This window comes from Marmota flaviventris, chromosome 9 (assembly GCF_047511675.1).
Source record: "Marmota flaviventris isolate mMarFla1 chromosome 9, mMarFla1.hap1, whole genome shotgun sequence".
NCBI lineage: Eukaryota > Metazoa > Chordata > Mammalia > Rodentia > Sciuridae > Marmota > Marmota flaviventris.
Genome location: NC_092506.1, coordinates 109496696 through 109518498, shown reverse-complemented (window position 1 = coordinate 109518498; position 21803 = coordinate 109496696). Strand labels below are relative to the sequence as shown.

General features: G+C 39.0%; 2 protein-coding genes across 9 annotated transcripts in view; one reads left to right on the top strand and one right to left on the bottom strand.

Moving 5' to 3' along the window:
• The first annotated feature begins 3269 nt into the window (after positions 1-3269).
• Positions 3270-20942, top strand: Tmem218 (transmembrane protein 218). Of its 5 annotated transcripts, none has more exons than XM_071616838.1 (7): positions 3270-3313; positions 4165-4267; positions 5435-5544; positions 8246-8364; positions 13422-13532; positions 14364-14466; positions 18225-20942. In XM_071616838.1, exons 5-7 carry the CDS (start codon positions 13423-13425, stop codon positions 18357-18359), a joined length of 348 nt encoding a protein of 115 aa, XP_071472939.1. In that variant the 5' UTR covers positions 3270-3313; positions 4165-4267; positions 5435-5544; positions 8246-8364; position 13422; the 3' UTR covers positions 18360-20942. The 5 variants fall into 5 exon arrangements, with proteins under 5 accessions (XP_071472939.1, XP_027801206.1, XP_027801207.1 ...); XM_071616839.1 differs by lacking the exon at positions 3270-3313 and adding an exon at positions 3579-3645; XM_027945405.2 differs by lacking the exon at positions 8246-8364.
• Positions 14321-21803, bottom strand: part of Slc37a2 (solute carrier family 37 member 2) — a 36746-nt gene continuing 29263 nt past the window's right edge. Inside the window, exons 18-19 of one of the 4 annotated variants that reach the window (XR_003584118.2) lie at positions 14810-14929; positions 14321-14721 (exon numbers count right to left, since the gene is read on the bottom strand). The gene's annotated coding sequence lies outside the window, so the exon portion shown is untranslated. Of the gene's footprint in view, positions 14930-21803 lie in introns of all 4 variants that reach the window. The other 3 variants (XR_003584119.2, XR_003584117.2, XR_011708623.1) reach the window with 3 other exon arrangements.

Here is a 21803-nt window from a genome sequence, read left to right as displayed (position 1 = left end):
TTTCAGTTAACAATCCATCAGAACTGATTTATTTAGGGATGTCTAAGATTGTAAGAATCAAATTTTTCTTAAAGAAAGTGAATATTTACGTTATGGACCCTACAGTCTCTGTGGCAACTGCCTAATTCTGCTGTTGCTGAGAAAGTAGACACAGACTACAAAAAAAAAAAAAAAGACCATGCTTGTATTACAATAAAACATCATTATGGATAGTAAATTTTGAATTCTATTTAATTTTCATATGTCACAAATAGTTTTCTTCTTTTGATTTTCCCAACTATTTAAAAATGTAAAAAGTTGTCCTTTGTTTGCAAATCATACCAAAAATAGATGTCAGGCCAGATTAGGCCCACAAACCATAGTTTGTTGAACCCTGATCCATAACCTCAGGTAAATATTATGGTCTGAAAAATCTTGGTGGTTATTTTGGGTGGCCTCAGAAAGTCAGTAACTTGGCTTCACTATGAACAACTGTACTAAGGGGAAATTTCTGTTTACTCAATTTCCCAGTTAGCAGAATGGAATGGTAGTAGCTTTGGAGCGTCAGCTTAATAAAAGTTACTTCATTTTTTTGGTACACTTTTAGACCTATAAAATGCTGAAATAATCTTACATGAGAAAATATATACATAACATTCAGAACTCCCTGGCTGAAAAAAAATTTGATAACTCTAAAAAGAGCAAGAAAGCTTCACATCTTCTCTTGAAATTACCCACGCTTCATAAACCTAGTGACCTCTTTTTGTTGCCCTTCTAGCTCTATCAGGCAGAGTAACAAATGATTTTACACTGAGTAGAAGGAAATAAACATTGCTTTTTGTTCTTTTGTTGTTGCTTTTACTTGTTTTTTAGGAGACAAGAAAATTATAACTTAATAAAATGACATGCATATGATACCTATGTGCATTCTACAAGTACCCACACACACATTCTATACAGCTGAGATGGGGAGTGATGTGAAGAGGTACAGTAAAACATACAGAAGACAATTTTTAAAAAGATAAAGGTTGTATGATCAAGTAATCAATCTTGTCTAGACTGGGGCACACAACTTCAGTTCAGAGATGGCAGAAGATGGTGACAGAACTTCTCTCAATTTCATATCATTGAACCAGAAAACAAATACCTACACTCAGTTAAGAGGTAAGATGGGGGAGGAGCTTGGGATAAAAATCCCTTCTTTTGGGAGAGAAAACTTAGAAATGTTATGTCCATTCAGGAAGATGTAAAAAGCTGGGAATGCCTCCTCATTCATGCCCATCCTTAATTTATAATTTAAATTTAATCATTAGAAGTAGAAGGAACTTAACATTCTCAATCTCAGACTTTTGACCACTTTCCCCCAAAACTGATTCTGACCAGTTTAGCTTCAGATTATTTTCCACTATTTGTTTCCATGTTATTCTGCAAATACTCAGTGCTCATTCTTCTTTTAGCCTCCTTGTTCAAACTATTTCTTCTCCCTAAATTCCTTTCCATCTCTATTATATCTTTCTGATTTCTATCCATAAGCAAGGGTCCAGCTTCATTCTTGCTCTACCATGCAGACACACCCACATTAACTCCAGTCAAAGCAAAATTTCGTTGGAATATACAAGAACAAAAATACAATAATGCAAAAACTGCAAAATGCTCTGAAACATGAGGTATCATTACCTTTTGGAGTAATGAGCTGTAAATTAGTTTTGACCCACTGTTATATCTTGCTTTAAAGTGCTTGCTAGTTGTTTCCTGTGTTCTCAACCTAACATTAGAAAACCACCCAAACCTCATTAAGGCGTTGTATCATATTTCTTGAGTATCTTCACAGTCTCTAATGATGCATATACTACAATTAACACTCAAGTCCAATGAAATGAATTAATCAAAATAATGGCTTTTTTAACCACAGAGCTCCTCACTGGACCAACTAAGGTTAGGATGTTAAACACATAAGAAATCATTTGTTAGTTTATGACACTGCAAATGAACCACTGACAGAATAAACTTTATGTCGGCAATCAATGAAATTCACCCATCTTCCGTTTCATTCATAAAGCTGATTCAGGAGTTGAATTCCCTAATTTGGAGATTCAGATTGAATAGTTGATTTATGGTATTTCCATAGTTTGTCTAAGGACAAAGGTTTAAATACTTGCTCTCAAATTTGGTACTGTTTGTTTGTTGTTTGTTTTGGTACCGGGGATTGAACTCAGGGGAGCTCGACATGAGCCACATCCCCAGCTCTATTGTATTTTATTTAGAGACAGGGTCACACTGAGTTGCCTGGCGCCTCGCTTTCGCTGAGGCTGGCTTTGAACTCACCAGCCTCCGGATTCGCTGGTATTACAGGCGTTCGCCAGCGTGTCCGGCTGGTATTGTTTGTTTGTTTTCCCTTCCTGATTCCACAGTGGTGCACACAGACTTTCTCCTGGTTCCTTTAATTGGCCTGATGGATGGCTCTTTGGGTCTATGGGCAATTCTGGCAATTCTGGCTGGCAGTTAGGTAACAGCAGTCTGCTAGAAGCGTGGACCAGTCCCAGTTGCAGGTGCCTGGAAGAGTGGCGGCAAAGGATTTACTTGATTGACCCTACACCTCTTTCCCAGTCTGTAGACTTGGGTAGAATGATCCTTGCCTCAGTCTACTTCGAAGTAGCTACCGGCTATAACGCCAAATAAAAGAAGTCAAGGTAAGGATAAATGGAACGCGACGTTATTACAACCAGCGCTTTGGACTCACTTCCCGCCAAGTGGATTTTTAGCGACTTTTTCTGACTAGGCCTAGAAGCACCACTCAAAACCTGCGCCCCGCCCGAATCAGTGGGTAGGGGACTGAGAGGTGTATCAGACTGCGGAACTTGCACTGATGTCTGTACAGGTCTCGGAACTTGGAGATGGGGGCTACTTGTCCTAGCCGCTTCACCGCGGGGCTGTATAGTCTCCATGGAGACCGCGAAGGAAACCTGGAGAAACCGCTCTCCGGTCCAAAAGCCCGCCCTCAGGCAACACAAACCAATGGTCCAGCGGGTTAGAGAGAATAATGTGATTGACAGTGGTATGGGGCGTGGTGAGGCGAATCTATCCAATCGAAGTTGAGCCAAGGCCCAAACCGACCAGCATTGACCAATGGAAATGCTGAACTGAGGACAATGTGCCCACCCACTACACTTGGCGTTGCCTGGAGTCGCGGCAAGTGGAAGCTAATGAGAGGAAAGCTGGGCGTTGAAAGAGCAGCACTGATTAGCGAATCGGAAATCGCCTGAATGAAAGCCCACTTGTGATTCGTTCTAAGTAGATCAAAGCCTCGGCGGACTGGAACCAGCGGGACATTGAGGTATGAGTCTGGTCCGGGGAAATGGGGTAACCCGGGAACCCAATGAGGCGGGCGGCAGTGAGGAAAGCCGGACAGTTGCGGAGTAGCGAGAAGGGTGGAGACTCCGGCTGTGGAGGCTGGAAAACAGTGTGGACGGGCGGTGTGCGGACATCACAGACTACCCTTACCGCGGGGTCTGGGCCCAAGACCCGGCGGCTAATAAATTCTTAATAGAATGCCGAGAAGGAGGGACTGTTTTCTGTATCATGCTCTTAAGAAAGTAAAATGTCAGTGCTTTCGTTTTCCTTTTGTCTGAAACCTTAATCCCTCTCCACCTGCTAGGAGGTAGTCAGGTGAGCATTCTGATGAGACGTGCGGGCACTCTTTTCCTTTTGCCAGTTTGAATCAGCAATCGGGCCGGGGAGAGTAGAGGAACTCCTAGCAGCCCGGTGTTTCCCGGCTGCAGTGCTGGTAGCTGATGGGTGATGGAGCTAGCGGACTGAATCTCTGTCACTTTCAAAACGCAACCATGACCTGGAAAGGGGTGCAAGGACAGAATCAGAATCCATGGACGACCCCCCCCCCCCATTTCTAACAGTGTGTTAAGTAAAAGTGGACGTCACATCCGTGGCATTTAGGTAGCTTGACAATTGATTTTTGTCCCAGACGTGCATGGGACTTAATAAAGCTGGAGGCGATATCTTAATATTTTAAAATTCAAATGATAAATATTTAAAGTAGAAAAATAAAAATGTGAAAGTCCTCTGATTATTTTTAAGTGTTTGGGACAAGCTATAGAAAAAATTGAAAAGGATTCCTTCAGAAGGGCCATTCACTCCTGTAATCCATTGTTTTCTTCTGTTGCTTTCAAGGGCTTGAGTCCACGTGAAAATCGGGCAATGGGTGAGGTATCACCCATCACCAGCAGCTATTAAGCTTTATTACCCTCTACGGAGTCCATATTTGTCCTGGACAGTAAGTCATCTTATAATAGCCATTAGTATTCTCACTAAGATTCTCAACTTAGTGCTGGGTGCTGTATTTTTAGTAAACTAGGGTCAGTCTCCTCACTGTGTGCTTCTCTATCAGATTTCTCTCAAAGGGCATGTAGAACCAACCTTAGATAAATGACAAATACAAATACATCCAAAAGGGTTTGAAGAAACTTTCTTTAAAAAAAAAAAAAAAGATCTCACAGCATCAACATAGAGGGAAAAAAATTGATCCTATATTGGGTCCTGTTGTCAGCTACTGAACACTGTTCAAATTTAGACAGTGTTTTTATCTACTTGCTACAGATATTGCTGGGCTTATGTTGTATACCTGTAGTCCTAGCAACTCAGGAGGTTGAGGCAAGAGGATCCACAAGTTCAAGGCCAGCCTGGGCATTGAAAGGTCAAGGCTTCATGTCTCAAAATAAAATAAAATAGAATGGGCTGGGGATATAGCTCAGTGGTAGAGTGCTTATATGAGGAGGACCTAAGTTCAACACCCATTACTGCAAAATAAATGAATTCATAAGTACATGCCACATTTATTAAGTAAATGGACTTACTCTTGAAATCAGGGTGACCAAACCATCAATTCTCCAAGATTTGAAGAAGTCCTGAATATTCAATAAAAACTTTACTTTTTATCATATCTGACTCAAAAATAATAATTTAACTATTCCAATAGAGGAAATGAGCAAAAGTATTATTCTCATATTGAATTAACAAAATGAAATGCCTAGATGTTCATTTCTCTACAGCATCTTTCTTTAGTATACCCAACCCCTTCCTTTCTACATATAGTAAGAAAATGTGTAGTTTGGTTATAAAGTCATGAACCTCATTCTTAGAATAGCTAATTCTAGTATTAGTATTTATCTCATACTTGAAAGCTGTAACCCAGTGTCTATAGAACCCAGTGTCTCCTGAGTTTTTAAGTTTCTGTGGGATATTAAAGGGATATGTTTCAAATGATTCTGTTTTAACTACCATTATCCTATATTCTAAGATGATAGAGTTGGTCTAGGTCTTACAGGTTATTGTGCAATATCATAAAGAGCACCAATTAACCTTAAGTAGTTATTTTCTTAGAGGTATCAGCCCAATCAACCAAACTCAGAAATATGAGTAATTTCTAAAACCTTCTCCTTAGGTTTTCTATTTCCACAACCAAGGAAAGCTTATACCCTCATCACCTCTCTGAAGAACTATTGGTCACCCATCTCTGATCTTGATCCCAATTCATGTGTACTCTGTCATCAGGTAACTTTTTAAAACTAAACTTGAGAATATTACATTTGATAGTATATCAAATACCTGTGTTCCAGATTAATGAATATTCACTTTCTGGCTTATCTATTTAAGCTTTTAATTTTAAAGAAATAAAAATCTCATAGATCTAGTTTAGATCCCTTCTTTTCCCTTTCCTCTCCTCTTTCCTTCCTTTCCCCAGAGAGGCAAATACTCTCCTGAAATTATATAATTAATGCTCATGTTTTTATGCTTTTGCTGTATATATGTACATCCTAAGCAATATGTATTATTAAAGTTTATTTTAATTTTTAACTACAAATAGTTATATTGTGGATTTCATTTGCGATTTTTATCACTCAACATTGGTTTTTAGCTATATTTATAGCAGTACATATAGATCAAGTTCATTCATTTGAAGTGTTCATTATGAATATAAAATATTGTATTCATTTCCTTATTGATGAACATTTCAGGGTTTTTTTTTTTCCTGTTGTTATGCTATCAAGAATAAAGTCGTAGTGATGACCCAAGAGTTTTTCCAGAACACTAGTTCTTCATGGAGGTGGTACTGCCTTGGATTGGGGGTATTTTGGGATTTGTGTAGACATATTTAGTTATTATCATTGGAAGGAAGTATTGGAATTTACCTAGCAGGGCTGGGGATGCAAGGTGTTCCATAATGCACGGGACAGTCATCAGGTAAAGAATTGTCCTCCATCCTATACTACTTTTCCTCAGGGTATTCGATTCTAATTATCTGGGCCCAGAACCTAACTGTATTTTTCATATTAACATAATGTATTTTTTGGCACAGTTTAATATAGTAAAATTTCCAGGAATGAAACTCTAATGTAAATCAAGGGAAAATTATACTAATTTGTGGTTTGGAACTTTAACAAGAGTTGTTCCTCACTCTAGAAAAATCACATAACTAAAGGCAGCACAGCTCGTGGTATTTGAGTTGCCAGCACAACACACCTGCATAGTCTGCATTTGTAGCTTTTGCGTTCATGGTGATTCTAAGTTTAGGTGCGAGCATCTGACTACTGTACTTCATTATGTATTCTAGTGTAGTCAGCCTGAACATTCATATTTTTAAACATATGCTATTTCATTATGAATTAGTTCCATTTAAAATTGGCTTCTGTATATGATATAATGTAGAGGTCTAGTTTTATTATTTTCCGGTTGGATAATCATTTGTCCCACCACCAGCTATGAAATCCTTTACCCACTGAATCGCAGAGCCAACTCCTTCCTGCATGAAGTTCTGACAAATGCATGGATCTGTTTCTAGGTTCTCAATTTCATGCCGCTGGTCCATGTGTCTTTGTGCCACTATCACACTGTTTTAATTACCTTGGTTTTATAATGTGTCTTGTGGCAGTTGGTAACAAGAAAGGCAAGTTGCCATTCTACTTCTCAAAATTGTTCTGGCTATTCTTGGGTTTTTACTCATATGAATTTAGGATTCATTTTCAAGTTCTACAAAAATTATTTTTAGATTTTGGTTAGAATTGCATTAAATGTATAGGTTAAAGAAAATTAAGATCTTTGAATTGAACCATCTAGCAACATGGGTTATTTTTTTATTCAGGGCTACTTTATTTCTCTGTCCAGGTGCTTCTTAGAAAACAATCTTTAATAAGATTTTATAATTTTAACTATAATAATCTTACAAATCTTTTGTTACATTTATTCACACTTACATACATATACATACACATATCTTTCTAGTGTGAAGGTTTCCAATATATTCAAAAGTATAAAAATAGTATAGCCAACATCAACACTCTCTTCACCCAGTTTCAACAACTAGCTCACAACCAGTCTTATTTCATGTTAGCTACTTCACTTCCCCTCCCCCAGAGAATATGAAGCTCCTAGTCACATTTTCTATTCTCTGATGTGTTACATGTATATATGTGTATATCCTAAAGAGCCTTCAATAGCTTTTTTTTAAAGAGAGAGAGAGAATTTTAATATTTATTTTTAAATTTTCGGCGGACACAACATCTTTGTTTGTATGTGGTGCTGAGGATCGAACCTGGGCCCGCATGCATGCCAGGCAAGCGTGCTACCGCTTGAGCCACATCCCCAGCCCAATAGCTTTTTTTTTTTTTTTAATTCGCTTAAAAAAACCCATAATTCCCTAATATCATCAAATATCCAGATACTGTTGAAATTTCTCCAGTCATCTTTTAAAAGGTTTTCTTTTTTATACTGGCTTTTTTGAATCAAGACCCAAACAGAGTCCATATATTGCATTTGATTGATATGTCTCTTAAGATTCTTCAAAAGAAACCTTTCAGTGAAGTATAACACACATACAGAAAAGTGTACACATCCTAAATGTATAGCTAGGTACAGTTTACCAAAATGAGTGAATCCAGGTAACCCACACCCAGATCAATAAACAAAATTTTATCAGCACTCCAGAACCTCTTTCAGCTCCCTCCAGTCACTACTTTCTGAATGGAAAACATACTCTTTGACTTCTAACCCCCCAAAGTAGTTTGAACTTTTTTTGAACATTATATAAATGGAATCAAACAGTATAAACTTTTTTGCCTCTGTCATTTTACACTTAGTATTTGTGAAATTCATCCAAGTTCATTCTTATTGCTTTATTCTATTGCATTGTATGAAAGAATTTTGAAACATATTTATCCTTTGTATTGGTGGACATGTGGGTTGTTTCCTTTTTCAGCTATTTCAGATAGGGTTGGAATGAACTTCTTGTACATGGGTTTTGAACTTCTGTGTGCATCTCTGTTAGAAATACAACTGGGAATAGAAGAGCTGGATCTGCGGGACATGAATTTTCAGGTTTGATTGATACTGTCAGTAGTCTCCAAAGCAGTTATAACAATTTACACTCTTACCACGGTGTTTGAGGGTTCCAATTAATCTACATCTTTACTAACACTTATGTTGTCTGTCATTTTCATTTCGGCCATTCTTGCAGGTATGTAGGAGTAATGAATTTTGGTTTTTATTTGCAATTTCCTGATGACTAATGAAGTTGAACTGCTTTTCACATATTGGTCATTTGGATAACCTCTTTTGTCAAGTGTTTATTTTTATTTTTTATCTGCTTGATCTGTTGATTCTAAGATAGTTACATTAAAATCTTCCACTAAATTTGTGGCTTTGTTTATTGTAATGTTATGTCATTTATGTTAGGTTCATATTTATGTCATTTATGTCACTTATGTTAGGTTCATATTTATTTCAAGTTGTGTCTTTTTGCCAAATTATTCCTTTTGTGATTATTCTTTTTTTTTTTTAAAATACTTTTAGTTGTATATGGACACAATACTTGTATTTTTTATATGATGCTGAGAATTGAACCCAGTGCCTCACATATGCTAGGCAAGCTTTCTACCACTGAGCTACAAACCCAGCCTGTGATTATTATTATTATTAATATTTTTCAAGCTTAACATATATTCTTGATACTAATATTGCTTTACCAACTTATATTTTTGTTTCACTTGTTTTTCCAAATTGTGATTTAAAGCACATAACATAAAATTTACCATATTAACCATTTTTATGTGTACAGTTCATTAGTGTAGTATATTTACATTATCATGAAACAGATCTCCAGAAATTTTTCATCTTGTAAAAGTAGAACTCTACACCTATTAAATTTTACAAGATGAAAAAAATTTTTCCCCATCCCCTTTCCCCCAGTATTGTTTTGTTAGTGTTTCTTTTCAGTCTCTTTATTTTGAACCTCTCTTTCTTTATGCTTTTTGTGTAGCTTTTATAAAGAGCTGTTTTTATTTTTTTTAATCCAGCATGAGAATCCTTTAATAATCAAGTATAATTAATATAATTAATAAAAGTTTGTATTTACTATGCTTTTTGTTGTAATTTTCAGTTTCATCTTATATTTTTAAATGTTCCTTCCTTTTTACCCCTTGCCATCACCCCCTCTTGTTTTCTTCCTTTATTATTTTTTTTTCACTCTTGTGGAAGTTGTTCATTCTCTTTCTGTTATTTAGTATGTGCCTATGTGTCTTCAAATATCTATCTTTTGCTTAGTAAAACTTAACTAATCATTAACTCCTCCTTCAGAGCAAGTAATATATGTTGACTGCTTTTACTTTGAACTATTCTTTCTCACCTTCCATATAACTGTTGAGTAATATTTTAGTTTTCTCATTTTTAACCCCTTGAAAATTAGTCGTCATTATCATTGCAGGAATATTTATAGTCAATTTTTGCTAATGTCTTTCTCACCATTTTTCCTTATATCTTTCTTGGTTCATTTTCCTTTTTGTTGGAGTACATTCCTAAGTAACTCTTTCAGTGAGGATCTGTGAGAGGTGTGTCGCATTCCTGTAACTTAAACCCTCAAACCTGCCTACCCAGGGACACTACCTGTCGTGATCCATGTGACTAAAACACTCAGGGTTCACTTAAGGGGAACTGGGCTGTGCAAAATAACCACACAAGACAGAAATACCTTTTTCTTTGGGGGTGCTGTGACAGCTCCTCTGACCTTAAGGGTCCATAGAGAGAGCGAGCGAGCGCGTGCTGACCCCTTTTATTGCGGAGAAGCCATTCAAATGAGGCAAGGGGTCAGGCTTCAGGGGATCGAGTCTAGCTTCATGATGTCTGCTGTCAGCAGGTTGATTGACATCTAGGAAGGCCACACCCAAGGGGGTGATGGCAAGAGTAAGAGAAGGGGACACACAAAAGGACATTTTCATGGAACATTCTATCCCAAACTAGACAAGGGGTAATATCACAAAGGAACAGGTGAGCGTAGCTCAACCCATGGGGCTGTAGGAAAGCACGCCCATGCACGAAGACACATTTGCTTTGTCTCTACCCTCAAGATCAGGGCTACCATCTTCCCTTACTTAAAAGCAACCAGATCACAGGGTGACCGACAGTGCCTCAGCCAACCAGGAAGGGAAGCAAACACTAGTTACATGCTATGTCAGCCTCCCACAAGGTGAATTCCATTTCAGTCTTTTTATGTCTGAAAACCTCATTAAATCCACTCTTTAGTCTTATATGCACATCTGTGGTGGCATCCTAATAGATGATCTCAGCTGGGATCCTTTAGGTACCTTACTTTTAGTCTAGTTTTTATGTTAATCTTTTCTACTGAGATTCCCATACTACATTGGTATTGTACTTAAACTCTATATTTAAATGCAGGTAAGGATTCAGATTTCTTTTGGGCTAGTCTTTTTCACTTGTGGCCTGAGTCACTTGTCTAGATTTCTTTGAAATCTTTAGCAATTTTTCAGACCATATTTCAAAAACCATTAAGCCCTTTGAGGGCCCAGCATGATATATTGTTCTTAGTTCTAGTTCTCTGCATCATGGGCCTGAGATCTCATCTGGCCAGGACAGGACCACTCTGAAGGCCTGTATCTGCTGCCAGCACCCCTGTAGGTCTCAGTGCTCAGTCCTCACTAACCACTCAGGCTTTGGGTTATATTTTTTTGTTTAGGGTACTTAAGGATTTTCCTTCATTGCTTTGTATATTTGTTAAATTCTTTTTAATCTGTCTTATTGAGCATTTCCACGTGTTCACTGTTGTTCCCTTTGTTAGTACTGTCCAGTGCATGGACCAGAAGTTATCTGGTCATCCTTCTAAACCTTGATATGACCTTATTACTCCCTCACTTGATTTTCAGATTTGTTAGCACTGCTTTATTTATTCATCAAACAAATTTACTCCATATAACCTCTGAGCTACAAACTGGGGATACCAGGTGAGAAAGATAAAGTTTCTGCCTTCGTGAATTTATTATTCTAGTTGGAGAGACAAAAAATAAACTTGTAAGAAAATGAATAAATAAGTTAACCAGGTAGAGTGGTACATGCCTGTAATCCCAGTGACTGGAGGCTGGGACAGGAAGATTGTGAGTTCAAAGCCAGCCTCAACAACTTAGTAAGACCCTGTCTCAAAATAAAAAGGGCCAGGAATGTGGCTCAGTATGGGTTCAATCCCCAGCACCTCCCCACATAGAGAAAAAATTAACTACAATTAATGACAAGTACTCTGAAGGAACTAGGGAGATGGAAAAATCACTGCTTGGGAAGATTACTTTAGACAGGGTAGTCGGGGAAGACCTCTCAGAGGAAGTGCTATTCCTTCTCTGAAGAAGCCAAGATGGGAACCATGAAGAGAGTCTAGCCCTACAAATAGTAGAGGGATTGTTGGGGATTGAGGCTTTAGAAATAGCCAAGTACAAAGACATAGAGATGGGGAAACACTGGCTTGCTGGAGTAGTTGGGACAACATCCATGAGGTGCCTGGGAGGGGCATAATGCTCCCCAGTGAGGTTAGAGAGGCCTGTCCCCTTACTCCTCATCTTGCCTCACTGATTCTTTCCAGAGAGTTCCTGTGCAAGGTCCCTCCTTTGTAACCCTTCTCAATATCCCAGTTCCTGTTGCACTTTGCTGCTTAACAGAATGTAACATGAGCAGTTGTTTATGTGATGGTATTCTCCAGTAGACCTAAAGCTTCTGCTGGGAGAGATTTCTCATCTACCTTTGTCATCCCCAGCTTGTAGAATCGTGCTTTACATGGTAGGGACATCATGAATGTTGATTGAATTACTGTGTTTTAAAAGTAGTTCATGCTTAGAGCTTCTTTTCCAATAACTTTTTAATAAAACCTCTCATAGATAAATTTTTGTGACATTTAAATATCAGGTAAAGAAAACCAGCAAGCTAAGGAAGAATCTGTTGCTTAAGACTTGTCTCTAATACTGGAAAGAAAATCAGGGCAAGTATGGTAGTATGGTGTTGACCTGTAGTGGGTTGATTGGTAGCCCCCCAAAGTTATGTCCGCAGCCTAACCCCTAAAATATATGAATGTGAACCTATTTGACTAAAGTGTTTTTGTAGATGTAATTAAGTTAAGGAGCTATGATAAAATCATACTAGACTACTTGAGTGGACCTGAAGTTCAGTGAAGATGCCCTTATAATGAGTAGCCAGAAGAAGACAAGAGACAGAGAAGGCCACGTGAAGACAGGAACAGAGACTAGAGTTGTGAGTCACAAGCCAAGGAACATGTGGAGCCACCAGAAGCTGGAAGAGGCCTGGAAGGATCCTCCTCTAAATCCTTTATTAGGATTGTGGACTTATTGATGCCTTTATTTTTTACTTTTCATCTCAAGAACAGTGAGAGAATGAATTTCTCTTGTTGTAAGGCACTAATTAGCAAAACAGCACATCCCCCTTTCCAGTTATACTGCACTGACTCCTTCTGAGACATAAGACATATAATACCTTCCTCCAAAGCTTATTGCCATGATTAAATGAGATACATTTGTAAAGTACTTAGCACATAGTAAATGTTCAGAAGTAGTGATGGTGGTTGTTCTTTAAGGACTGGAAATTTTCTTCCTTTTGCAAATAAGCACTCAACAGTAGAGTGGAAATTTCTGTCTCGTGATCGCCTGGTGAGTCAAAGTTCATCCCATGATTTTAACCTAAGAGTTCAACTTCTGCTTTGGCCCTGGAACTCCCAGGCCCTTGTGCCTTTAACAGACCTTAGTTAGGATATTACAGCAAGGGAGAGTTTAGTGTTCTACTGTGGCTTGGGGAAGAAGTTAAAGTAGAATTCAGAGACCAAATTTAAAATTACACACATGGAGCAGAAAGCCATCTCTCAGTCTCTGCCATAAAGAAAGTCTTTGGGTTCTAAATTTCTAGTTCCCATTAAGGGACTCTGGAACTGGACATTCTTGAAAATTAAAGACCTGTAGTGAGTGATCCTACACACCAATCATCAAAAACTTCCCCATAATGAGGTCAGGCTTTCTGTATTTGTCTAAATGCCAGAAGTGGGTGTGGGTAGGGGTCCCAGACAGAGTGCAGCCTGATGATGTCTTCCTCCCCAGGATGGCTGGCACGGTGCTAGGAGTGGGTGCTGGCGTGTTCATCTTAGCCCTGCTCTGGGTGTTGGTGCTGCTGCTGTGTGTGCTGTTATCCAGAGCCTCCGGGATAGCTAGGTAAGGCATTCTTTCCAGCTGGGAGTCCTAGGTAAAAGCAATTAGAGGCAAAATCGCTGACGCTCATTAAACATTTAGAATTCAGAAGATCATTTTTGTAATTACTGGCAGTTTGAATGAGTTGCATTTTAACCTCTTATTATAAGCACTAACTGTGTTATTTATGCTCTGAGGCAGAGGTGGGAGGAGAAGGGAAGTGTATTTTTCAGTTCTTACTATGGAGGAGATCAGGGAAGACAAGAGATGACAAGAAAATCTGCTTTCACTGCCTATTGAATCTCTTGAGGTTGAACGTGGGAGTTTTTCTTAATTGTTCAGATTTATGGCACTTGCTTGGTCCAGTCTCTAAGGCTCTAGGCCTGGACCCAGGGAAATGAAAGAAGCCTTCAGTGGATTTAACTGGCCTTCTGCACCTGGCATTGACTTGGAACAGAGTTAGGCTACTAACGGAACCTGAAAATAGAGTTCCACTCTGGACACTCCATTTTAGTGTCAGTAGGAAGCAGAGAATTAAGAATTTGCTAAAGTATCCTAAGTGGGAATGGGGAGGGACTGCTTTGTTGTGTTTTCTTAATGACTTCATGCAAAAGCACAAATGAAAACTATGAATTCCCGCTGTTAGGAATTTCCCAGAATAAAGGGGAATGCATACAGCTGGTACCTGTCTAGGAAGAAAGACTTTGGGATAGAGGCTGGTTGTGGACAGCAGGTCTCTGGACTCTGTTAAGGGACTGAAACATAGAATATTGACCCCAAGGAAAGGCCAGTCTGGGCCTCATAAAAGAAAAAACTGTAAACGGTGCTTTTAATACTTTCTCTTTTTGGTCCCAGGTTCTCTGTCATTTTTGTATTCCTTGGTGCTGTGATCATCACGTCTGTTCTATTACTTTTTCCCCGAGCCAGTGAATTTCCAGCCCCAGAGGTCGAAACGAAGGTAAAGCTGTTGGTTTCATTTTGTCCTCTGGTCCAAACCATCATCCTGCCCTGTGACCTGAGATGTGTTAGAATTGCAGTGTTCAGGCAATGATGGGAAAGCTCAGAGGGAATTTTAAGACCCTCTACGCCTTCACTCAGGAAAAGAATCTTCTGAATTCCATCTGTAACACTTCTAGGCAGAGGTTTGCCTGAGATGTTCTCTTCTCCAACTTGCATCAAGTTGAACAACATTGTGTTGTAAGGCCACCTCCTACTGTGGGGACAGAGAAAGAGAAAAGAGTTAGAAATGGGAGTAGTCCTGCTCCCAAAGTGAGGTCCCATTTCTGGTAGCCTTGGCTCACATCCTCATATCTTGGGTTGAAATTGATGTAGTACCATCAGGGTGCTGAGCAACATGAATTTCCATTTCCATAATGTGGAGAGAATCATTTCCATAGAGAAGTGGGGAAAGAGGAACATTTCTGTGGAAAGCAGAAATGGAAGATATAAATGAATTCAATACTAACAATTTCATTGGTCTACATATGCCAGCTTCCACCTCTGTAAATGGATTCTTATCACCTCTCTATACTTCTTTGCTGGAGATCTCACCCAATCCTGAAAGAATGGGGTGCTGGTTTAACCATGCACAACTGGTCTCAAACCCCATAGGAACCTGATAAGGTTATTGACTTCATTTGTTTCATTGCTTCTTCTAATAGCTTCTTTTTTCTCAACCTCTATTTTAATTTTTAAACAGTAATGATGATAATAGCTAACATTTATTAAAGGATTACTGTGTGCTAGGTCCTATGTAAGCATGTTTATACTGTCTCATTTAAACTTCAGGCCAACCTAACTAGTACAAAGTAGGTACTATTACTGTCCTCATTTTATAGGTGAGGACACAGGAGCTGTAGAGGTTAAGGTAACTTGCCCAAATTCATACATATACATTAAGAAGCAGAGCAAAGATTCAAGCTGAGGTCTACCTTCAAAATCTTCATTGTTGGGATTCAGCAGAATATCAGGGGCCAGCCCAGAGAATACACAGGTTACCAATTTGATACTAAACAACAGTACACAGACTTTTGGACTATAGTGAACACATACTTCCAATCTTATATAGAATTAAACCTTGACAAAAGGAAGGAAATTAGTTTCAAAAACTCCAAGGGAATATTACCACACAAATTCAAGGAATTATTTTCATTAATTCCAGGTCTTTTGTTTACATTTGGAAACCACTCTGAAGGTAGAAGTACTGTGTGTGTGAGCCAGGGGTAAATTCTTACCTCAGTGTCCTTACTTAGAGGAGAGAGTGATAAGATTTCTGTGTCGCTACAGAAGTGACTATTAGAAGAAGGCAATAGAGTAAACACTGTTGAAATCAGTCTCTCTCTTTTCTGTCATATGAGTTTCAGACTCAGGAGAGAATGGGGTTTGAGCAAAATGTGTTTGTCAGCATAGCCAGCAGAATGGAGTTCTCATTTTCAGGTCTTGAGAGCTGGCCCCTGCAGCAGCCAAGCTCAATACTGTATCAATAATACATGGCCTGGGCCTTCTGCACCCAAGGCCTGCTAATTGGCTAATTAAAAAGTGAAACAGTCGAACGAGCAAACATGTAGCCCGCAAGAGACTTGTTCAGTAACAGAGCCAAGGTCAAAGTTATGTTAAAGCTGTTTTATCAAACTGACCTTTGTTATAAGTTGACTGTTGGGGTAATCTCTGGAGTAGCTGGGGTGTCTGAGTCTTCTTCTTTTTGGTGTCTTTGGATCTCAGCAATCACACCAGAGCTTGGATTTTGACAGGTGCTTTGAATATCAGCACTGTATTAGTTTCCTATTGCTGCTGTAACAAGTTACTATAACCATAGGAGCTCACAACATAAATTTATCATCTTACAGTTCTGTAGGTTAGAAGTCCAAAATCAGTCTCACTGGGCTAAATAAAATCCAGGGTTCAGCAGGGCTGCATTTCTTTCTAGAGATTTTAGGGGACAGTCTATTTTCTGGCCTTTTCCTGCTTCTGGAGGTTTCCTCTGGCCCTTAGCTGGTGGCCTCCTTCCTTTACCTTTTTTTTTTTTTTTTGGGGGGGGGGGTGTCCTGGGGATTGAACTCAGGGCATCAACCACTGAGCCATATTCCAGCTCTGATTTTTTTGTATTTTATTTAGAGACAAGGTCTCACTGAGTTTTGCTGAGGCTGGCTTTGAACTTGTGATCCTCTTGTTTCAGCCTCCTGAGATACAGGCATGTGCCACTGCACCAGCTTCTTCCTCTATCTTCAAAGCCAACAGTAAACATCTCTCTGACATTGCTTCCATCCTCACACCTCTTTCCCTGACCCTCTTTCCTGCTTCCCCCTCTAACTTTCAAGGGCCCTTGTGATGACATTGGGCCCACCTGGGTAATGCAGATAACCCTGTTTTCAAGTTCATTTGGTTAGTAACCTCAATTCTCCTTTGCCATGTAATCTAACATATTCAAAGCTTCTAGGGATTGGGATGTGGACATCTTCAGACCATTTTTTTTTTTTGCCTATGGCAATCACTGCTTGGATATTTTGGGTTCTCTCCTAGATATGAGTTTTCAAGGCTTCTGTGAAGTCAATCACTGCTGTCATAAAATCTATACATTAAATAGGTCTTTTTCTGCCTAAATTCAAGTACCGCCATTTGGCTCTGGGAAAATTGGGGCTCTGGTAGTACGTAGAACACCAGTGAATAGAGCCAACATCGGTTATAGCTATTTTATTTTTATTCTTTTAGTATTGAGGACTGAATCCAGAACCTCCAGCATGCTAGGCAAGCACTTCACCTACAGCCCCAAATGCCCCCACCTTTTTAAAAATTTTGAGACAGTCCACACTCATACTTGCAGTCCTCCTGCCTCAGTCTCCTGAGTAGCTGGGATTTATAGGTGTGTGCCACCACACCCAGCAGTTACAGATTTTTGTCAACAAAGACCAGGAACACTGGGGCCTCAAGGACTGGTAGCATTGGCGAGACCCTTGGTTCAATCCCCAGTACCACAAAAGAAAAGAAGAAAAAGGAAAGCAGAATAAGAAAGAAAGAATTGGGGCCTCAGGTATGTCAGGTTACCAGGGAGCCAAATGTATGATGGAGCAAGTTACTTATCTTCTTAATGTTTTACCTTAGGCAAATGACCATTTGCCTTCTCCACTGAGAAACTAAATGTTAGGGTTCAGAACTCATCTAATGAAAACTTTGAAGAGTCACCTTTTTATTTGAAAACGAACCCCTCTGAAAGCAGTAGGTTGATGGCTGGATCATATATATATATATATATATATATATATATATATATATATATATAAACATGGTGTATACACCATGTTTTTTTGTTTTGTTTTGTTTTGTAGTTGTAGATGGACAGAATGCCTTAGTTTTATTTGTTTCTTTTTATATGGTACTTAGGATCAAACCCAGTGTCTAACATGTGCTAGGCAAGTGTTCTGCCACTGAGCTACAGCCCCAGCTCTACACCAAAATTTTATACTATTGTATTTTAATATAAGTTCCAAATTCTCCATAATAAAATATGTTTTAACAACAACAACAAAAAAATGACTCTTTCTAGACCAAGCTAACTTCTCATTAACTCTTTGGGATAACTGGTTCCAATGATCTATTTATAGAGGGAACTCAGTTACAAATATGAATGAACAACTGCTGATGAACTTATTATAGAGTTTGGATCAACACAGCCAGGATGCTGAAGGGTAATAATTTCACTTTGGTGTTTTCTTTCTCCAGATTGTGGATGCCTTTTTCATTGGGCGCTATGTCCTGCTGGCTTTCCTCAGCGCTGTCTTCCTTGGAGGTCTCTTCTTGGTTCTAACTCATCATATCCTGGAACCAATCTATGCCAAACCACTGCGGTCCTATTGAGCATTGTTGGGGAAAACCAAGACCCTGTTCTCCTCTGCTCCATTTTTATGACATTGATGAGCAACGGGGACTTCAGAGCCTTATTTTGACAGTCTTCCTATTTGAAGGCAGAGGAATATACATTCATCACTAAGACAAATCTCTTGAGCTCTGGCTCCCAGAAACAGGGTTGCAAAATTGTCCCCATGGGCATCAATTCTCACCGTTTTAGGAGGGCTGCTACTGTCTTCTTAGTACCTGCACTTAGGAATTTCATCTGTTTTGAAAGGGAAATAGTAATAATAATCTTAGAGTAGATTTTCAGTCATGCTATTTATAAGTGGACTTGGGGGGAAGGATGAGCCCTTTTTGATAATATGTGAAATTCTTAGTTATAAATTATTATCATAGCTGGGTGTGGGGACACATGTAATCCCAGCTACTCAAGATGCTGAAGCAGGAGAATTGCAAGCTTGAGGCCCACCTGAGCAACTTAGTGAGACCCTGTCTCAAAAATTTTCAAGAAAAGGCTGGGAGTATAACTCAGTGATAGAGTGTTCCTGGGTTCAGTTCCCAATACCAAAAAAGAAAAAAAAGTTGTAGTTATTTGCAAAGTAAAAGCACTTAAACACAGAGGTTACTTTAATGTGATAATTTGGAAGACTAATTTAGATGTTGGTTATTGACCACCCTATGCATATAATTTCACAGAAGCCTATAAAAGCAATGGGTATTACTTTCCTCTGCTCTAATAAAGCAATAAACAACCACCAAGGGGCTGACTTTCACTTCAAACTCTTAGCCATGTAGTGAAGCATTTGTATTTTATTTTCAATCTGTAAGGTAGTATTTTTATATTTCAAACTTGTTTGGAAATTAGAGGACAGGTAGGAAAATGTTGGTAGACTGTACTCCTGCCATATATCTGTAGGTTCTTTTCCAGGATATGGTCCCTCTGTGTGCTTTTACATTATCTTAACGGGCCATTTTAGGTTGTGGTACTCTCTCCCCATCTTTGTAACTCTTTCTTCAACCCTAATCAGGAACATATATTATCAGCATTAGATTATAACTTTATACGTGCCTGATCTCCCTGACCAAGTAAAATTTGTGCCTAAATGGAGGGTCACTTTAGGAAGTGTCATCCTGACACCCTAGATCTGTTTAGAAAATGGTCTTCTGGCTTAAAATGAAGACCCAAGAGAACAAGTTGGAAAGATTGATTAGGTATGTGTTATATGCCAGTAGTCTGCTAATACCTTTGAAGTTTATTTAAGTTTTACAACAATCTGTCATCATCACCCCCCACTTTTTGTTGTTGTTGTTGTACTGGGGTTTGAATCCAGGGGTGTTCTACCACTGAGCTACGTCTCCAATTCTTTCTTTTTAATTTTATTTTAAGACAGGTTCTTACTAAATTGCTGAGACTGGCCTTGAACTTGTGATCCTCCCTCCTCAGCTTCCAGAGTTACTAGAATTACAGGCATGCATTACCATGCCCAGCCATCCCCATTTTAAAGTAGAAAAAAATCTGAAGCTTAAAGAGATTAACTGACTCATTTGAGCTTCATACAACATCCAGTGTGCAAACCCAGGTGTGGCAGACTCCTAGGCCTGTTTGCAGCAAAGTCAAGCCCACACAAGAGGAACATTGACTGCTCCATTTGCCACCTTCTCTTTGTGTGTGTGTGTGTGTGTGTGTGTACACACACACACACACACACACACACTTTGTGCAAAGTGTATTTCAGCTAGGCCTGCCTTCTGTAGTCTGTAATTGCCAGCTATGGTGAAATGAATGATACATTACTTTCTCCCTGCATACCCAAGGTATTCATGTCTAACCCTAAAAACAAAACAAAATAAAAAACCACCACAGGTTTAGTCCCAGAAGTGGAAGGCTGAGAGCGCACAATGAATTTCAGACTTTAGCATTGGGGTGCCCCTATCATCAGTGTCTCATATGGCACCCCTTATATCCATGGCCTCCTGGAAGCAGGGCTCAGAGCTCATCCCTTAAATATGAAAAGAAATCATTTTTAGTGCTCATTAACCGGTCTCTGATCAGTGGCCTTAGGGCAGGTTATGCTGTTCTGGTCTCTGTCCAGAGACTGCAGTGATTCCCCACTGTTTGGAAGGTGGTAAGGGAGAGAAAACAGGTTATTTCATAGCCTTTCAGAATTGAATCCTGACAAGTTAAGAGTTTAAACACTAAATCAAACTGCCTGACTTCAAATCCCGATTCCTGGTTATTCCTGAATGATCTTTTTTTAAAAAAAAAAGATAGAGTGAGAGAGAGAGAATTTTTTAATATTTATTTTTCAGTTTTCGGACACAACATCTTTGTATGTGGTGCTGAGGATCGAACCCGGGCCACACGCATGCCAGGCGAGCGCACTACCGCTTGAGCCACATCCCCAGCCCCCCTGAATGATCTTGAGCCTCATCAGTCTGTGCCTGTTCCCCACCTGTGAAATGGGGACATTTAAGAGGACCTACTCATAGGGCTGATACATGATGACATAAGTTAGTACTTACAGTGCACTTAGAAAAATGCCTAACACATTTACTAATCTAATAAAAATTCTGATTTCCGCATTCAAATGCACTTGTTTCCATATTGTCCATGACACCACTGTGCTCTTACAGTAGAGATGTTTGTTCATTCCATTAGGTGGCGCTGTGTGTTATGTTTTAGAAGTTTCTCAAGCCAGCAAAACACACTGGGTAATTACTTAAGTTCCTTAAACTTGTCCCTTATAAAAATGGAAGTAAAGCTAGCACTCTTTTGATACAGGGTATCAGATATTTAATGTTAAGACTGCATGAGCAGTACTGTATTGCTGTTCAGGGACTAGGCACAACCATTCCTTCACACATACCACACATATTGCCATTGGTCAACACTGATCCAACGCCTGTTGGGCATAAAGTAGTGGTCCTGGTGGAGTAATTCAATCAAAGCACCAGCTCTGAGGTGTTTGGGCTGTTTTCCTAACTTGATCTCAGGATGGAGGTATTCCAGTTATTTTTAAATGTTTTAATTCTAACAAAGTAATCCATTTCTTTTTGTTCTTTAAGACATTGACTTTGCTATCACTCTACTTCATTGCTGCTATAGTGAAGCATTTGTATTTTATTTTCAATCTGTAAAGAACCTGTTGCTGTTACTTTACAGATGAGAAACAGGCAAAGAGGAAAAAGGATTTTAAACGTTTCGCAGCTAGTTAGTAGCGGCACTCAAACTTGACACACTAGCCCAACCTCCCACTGGGTTCCTAACAATTCATTTCTCATTTTAAAGATCATTTTTGGCTTTCAAACAACTCCTTATTTTTACACTGGTTGATACTATAGTTATCTGTACCTGCCATTTCCCTAAATCATGTCCAAAGGTTAAAAGTTCCATTAATGAATGCTAATTAACATTGATAGTATAAATAACAAACATTTTATTTTAACTCC

What these genes read in the sequence shown, in the direction of transcription:
- Tmem218 (XM_027945404.3), top strand. Translation starts at nt 13,327, where the DNA reads ATGAGGTCAGGCTTTCTGTATTTGTCTAAATGCCAGAAGTGGGTGTGG. An exon ending in AGAGCCTCCGGGATAGCTAG is followed by an intron (nt 13,533 to 14,363) that starts GTAAGGCATTCT and finishes TTTTGGTCCCAG; the next exon opens with GTTCTCTGTCATTTTTGTAT. An exon ending in CCCCAGAGGTCGAAACGAAG is followed by an intron (nt 14,467 to 18,224) that starts GTAAAGCTGTTG and finishes TTCTTTCTCCAG; the next exon opens with ATTGTGGATGCCTTTTTCAT.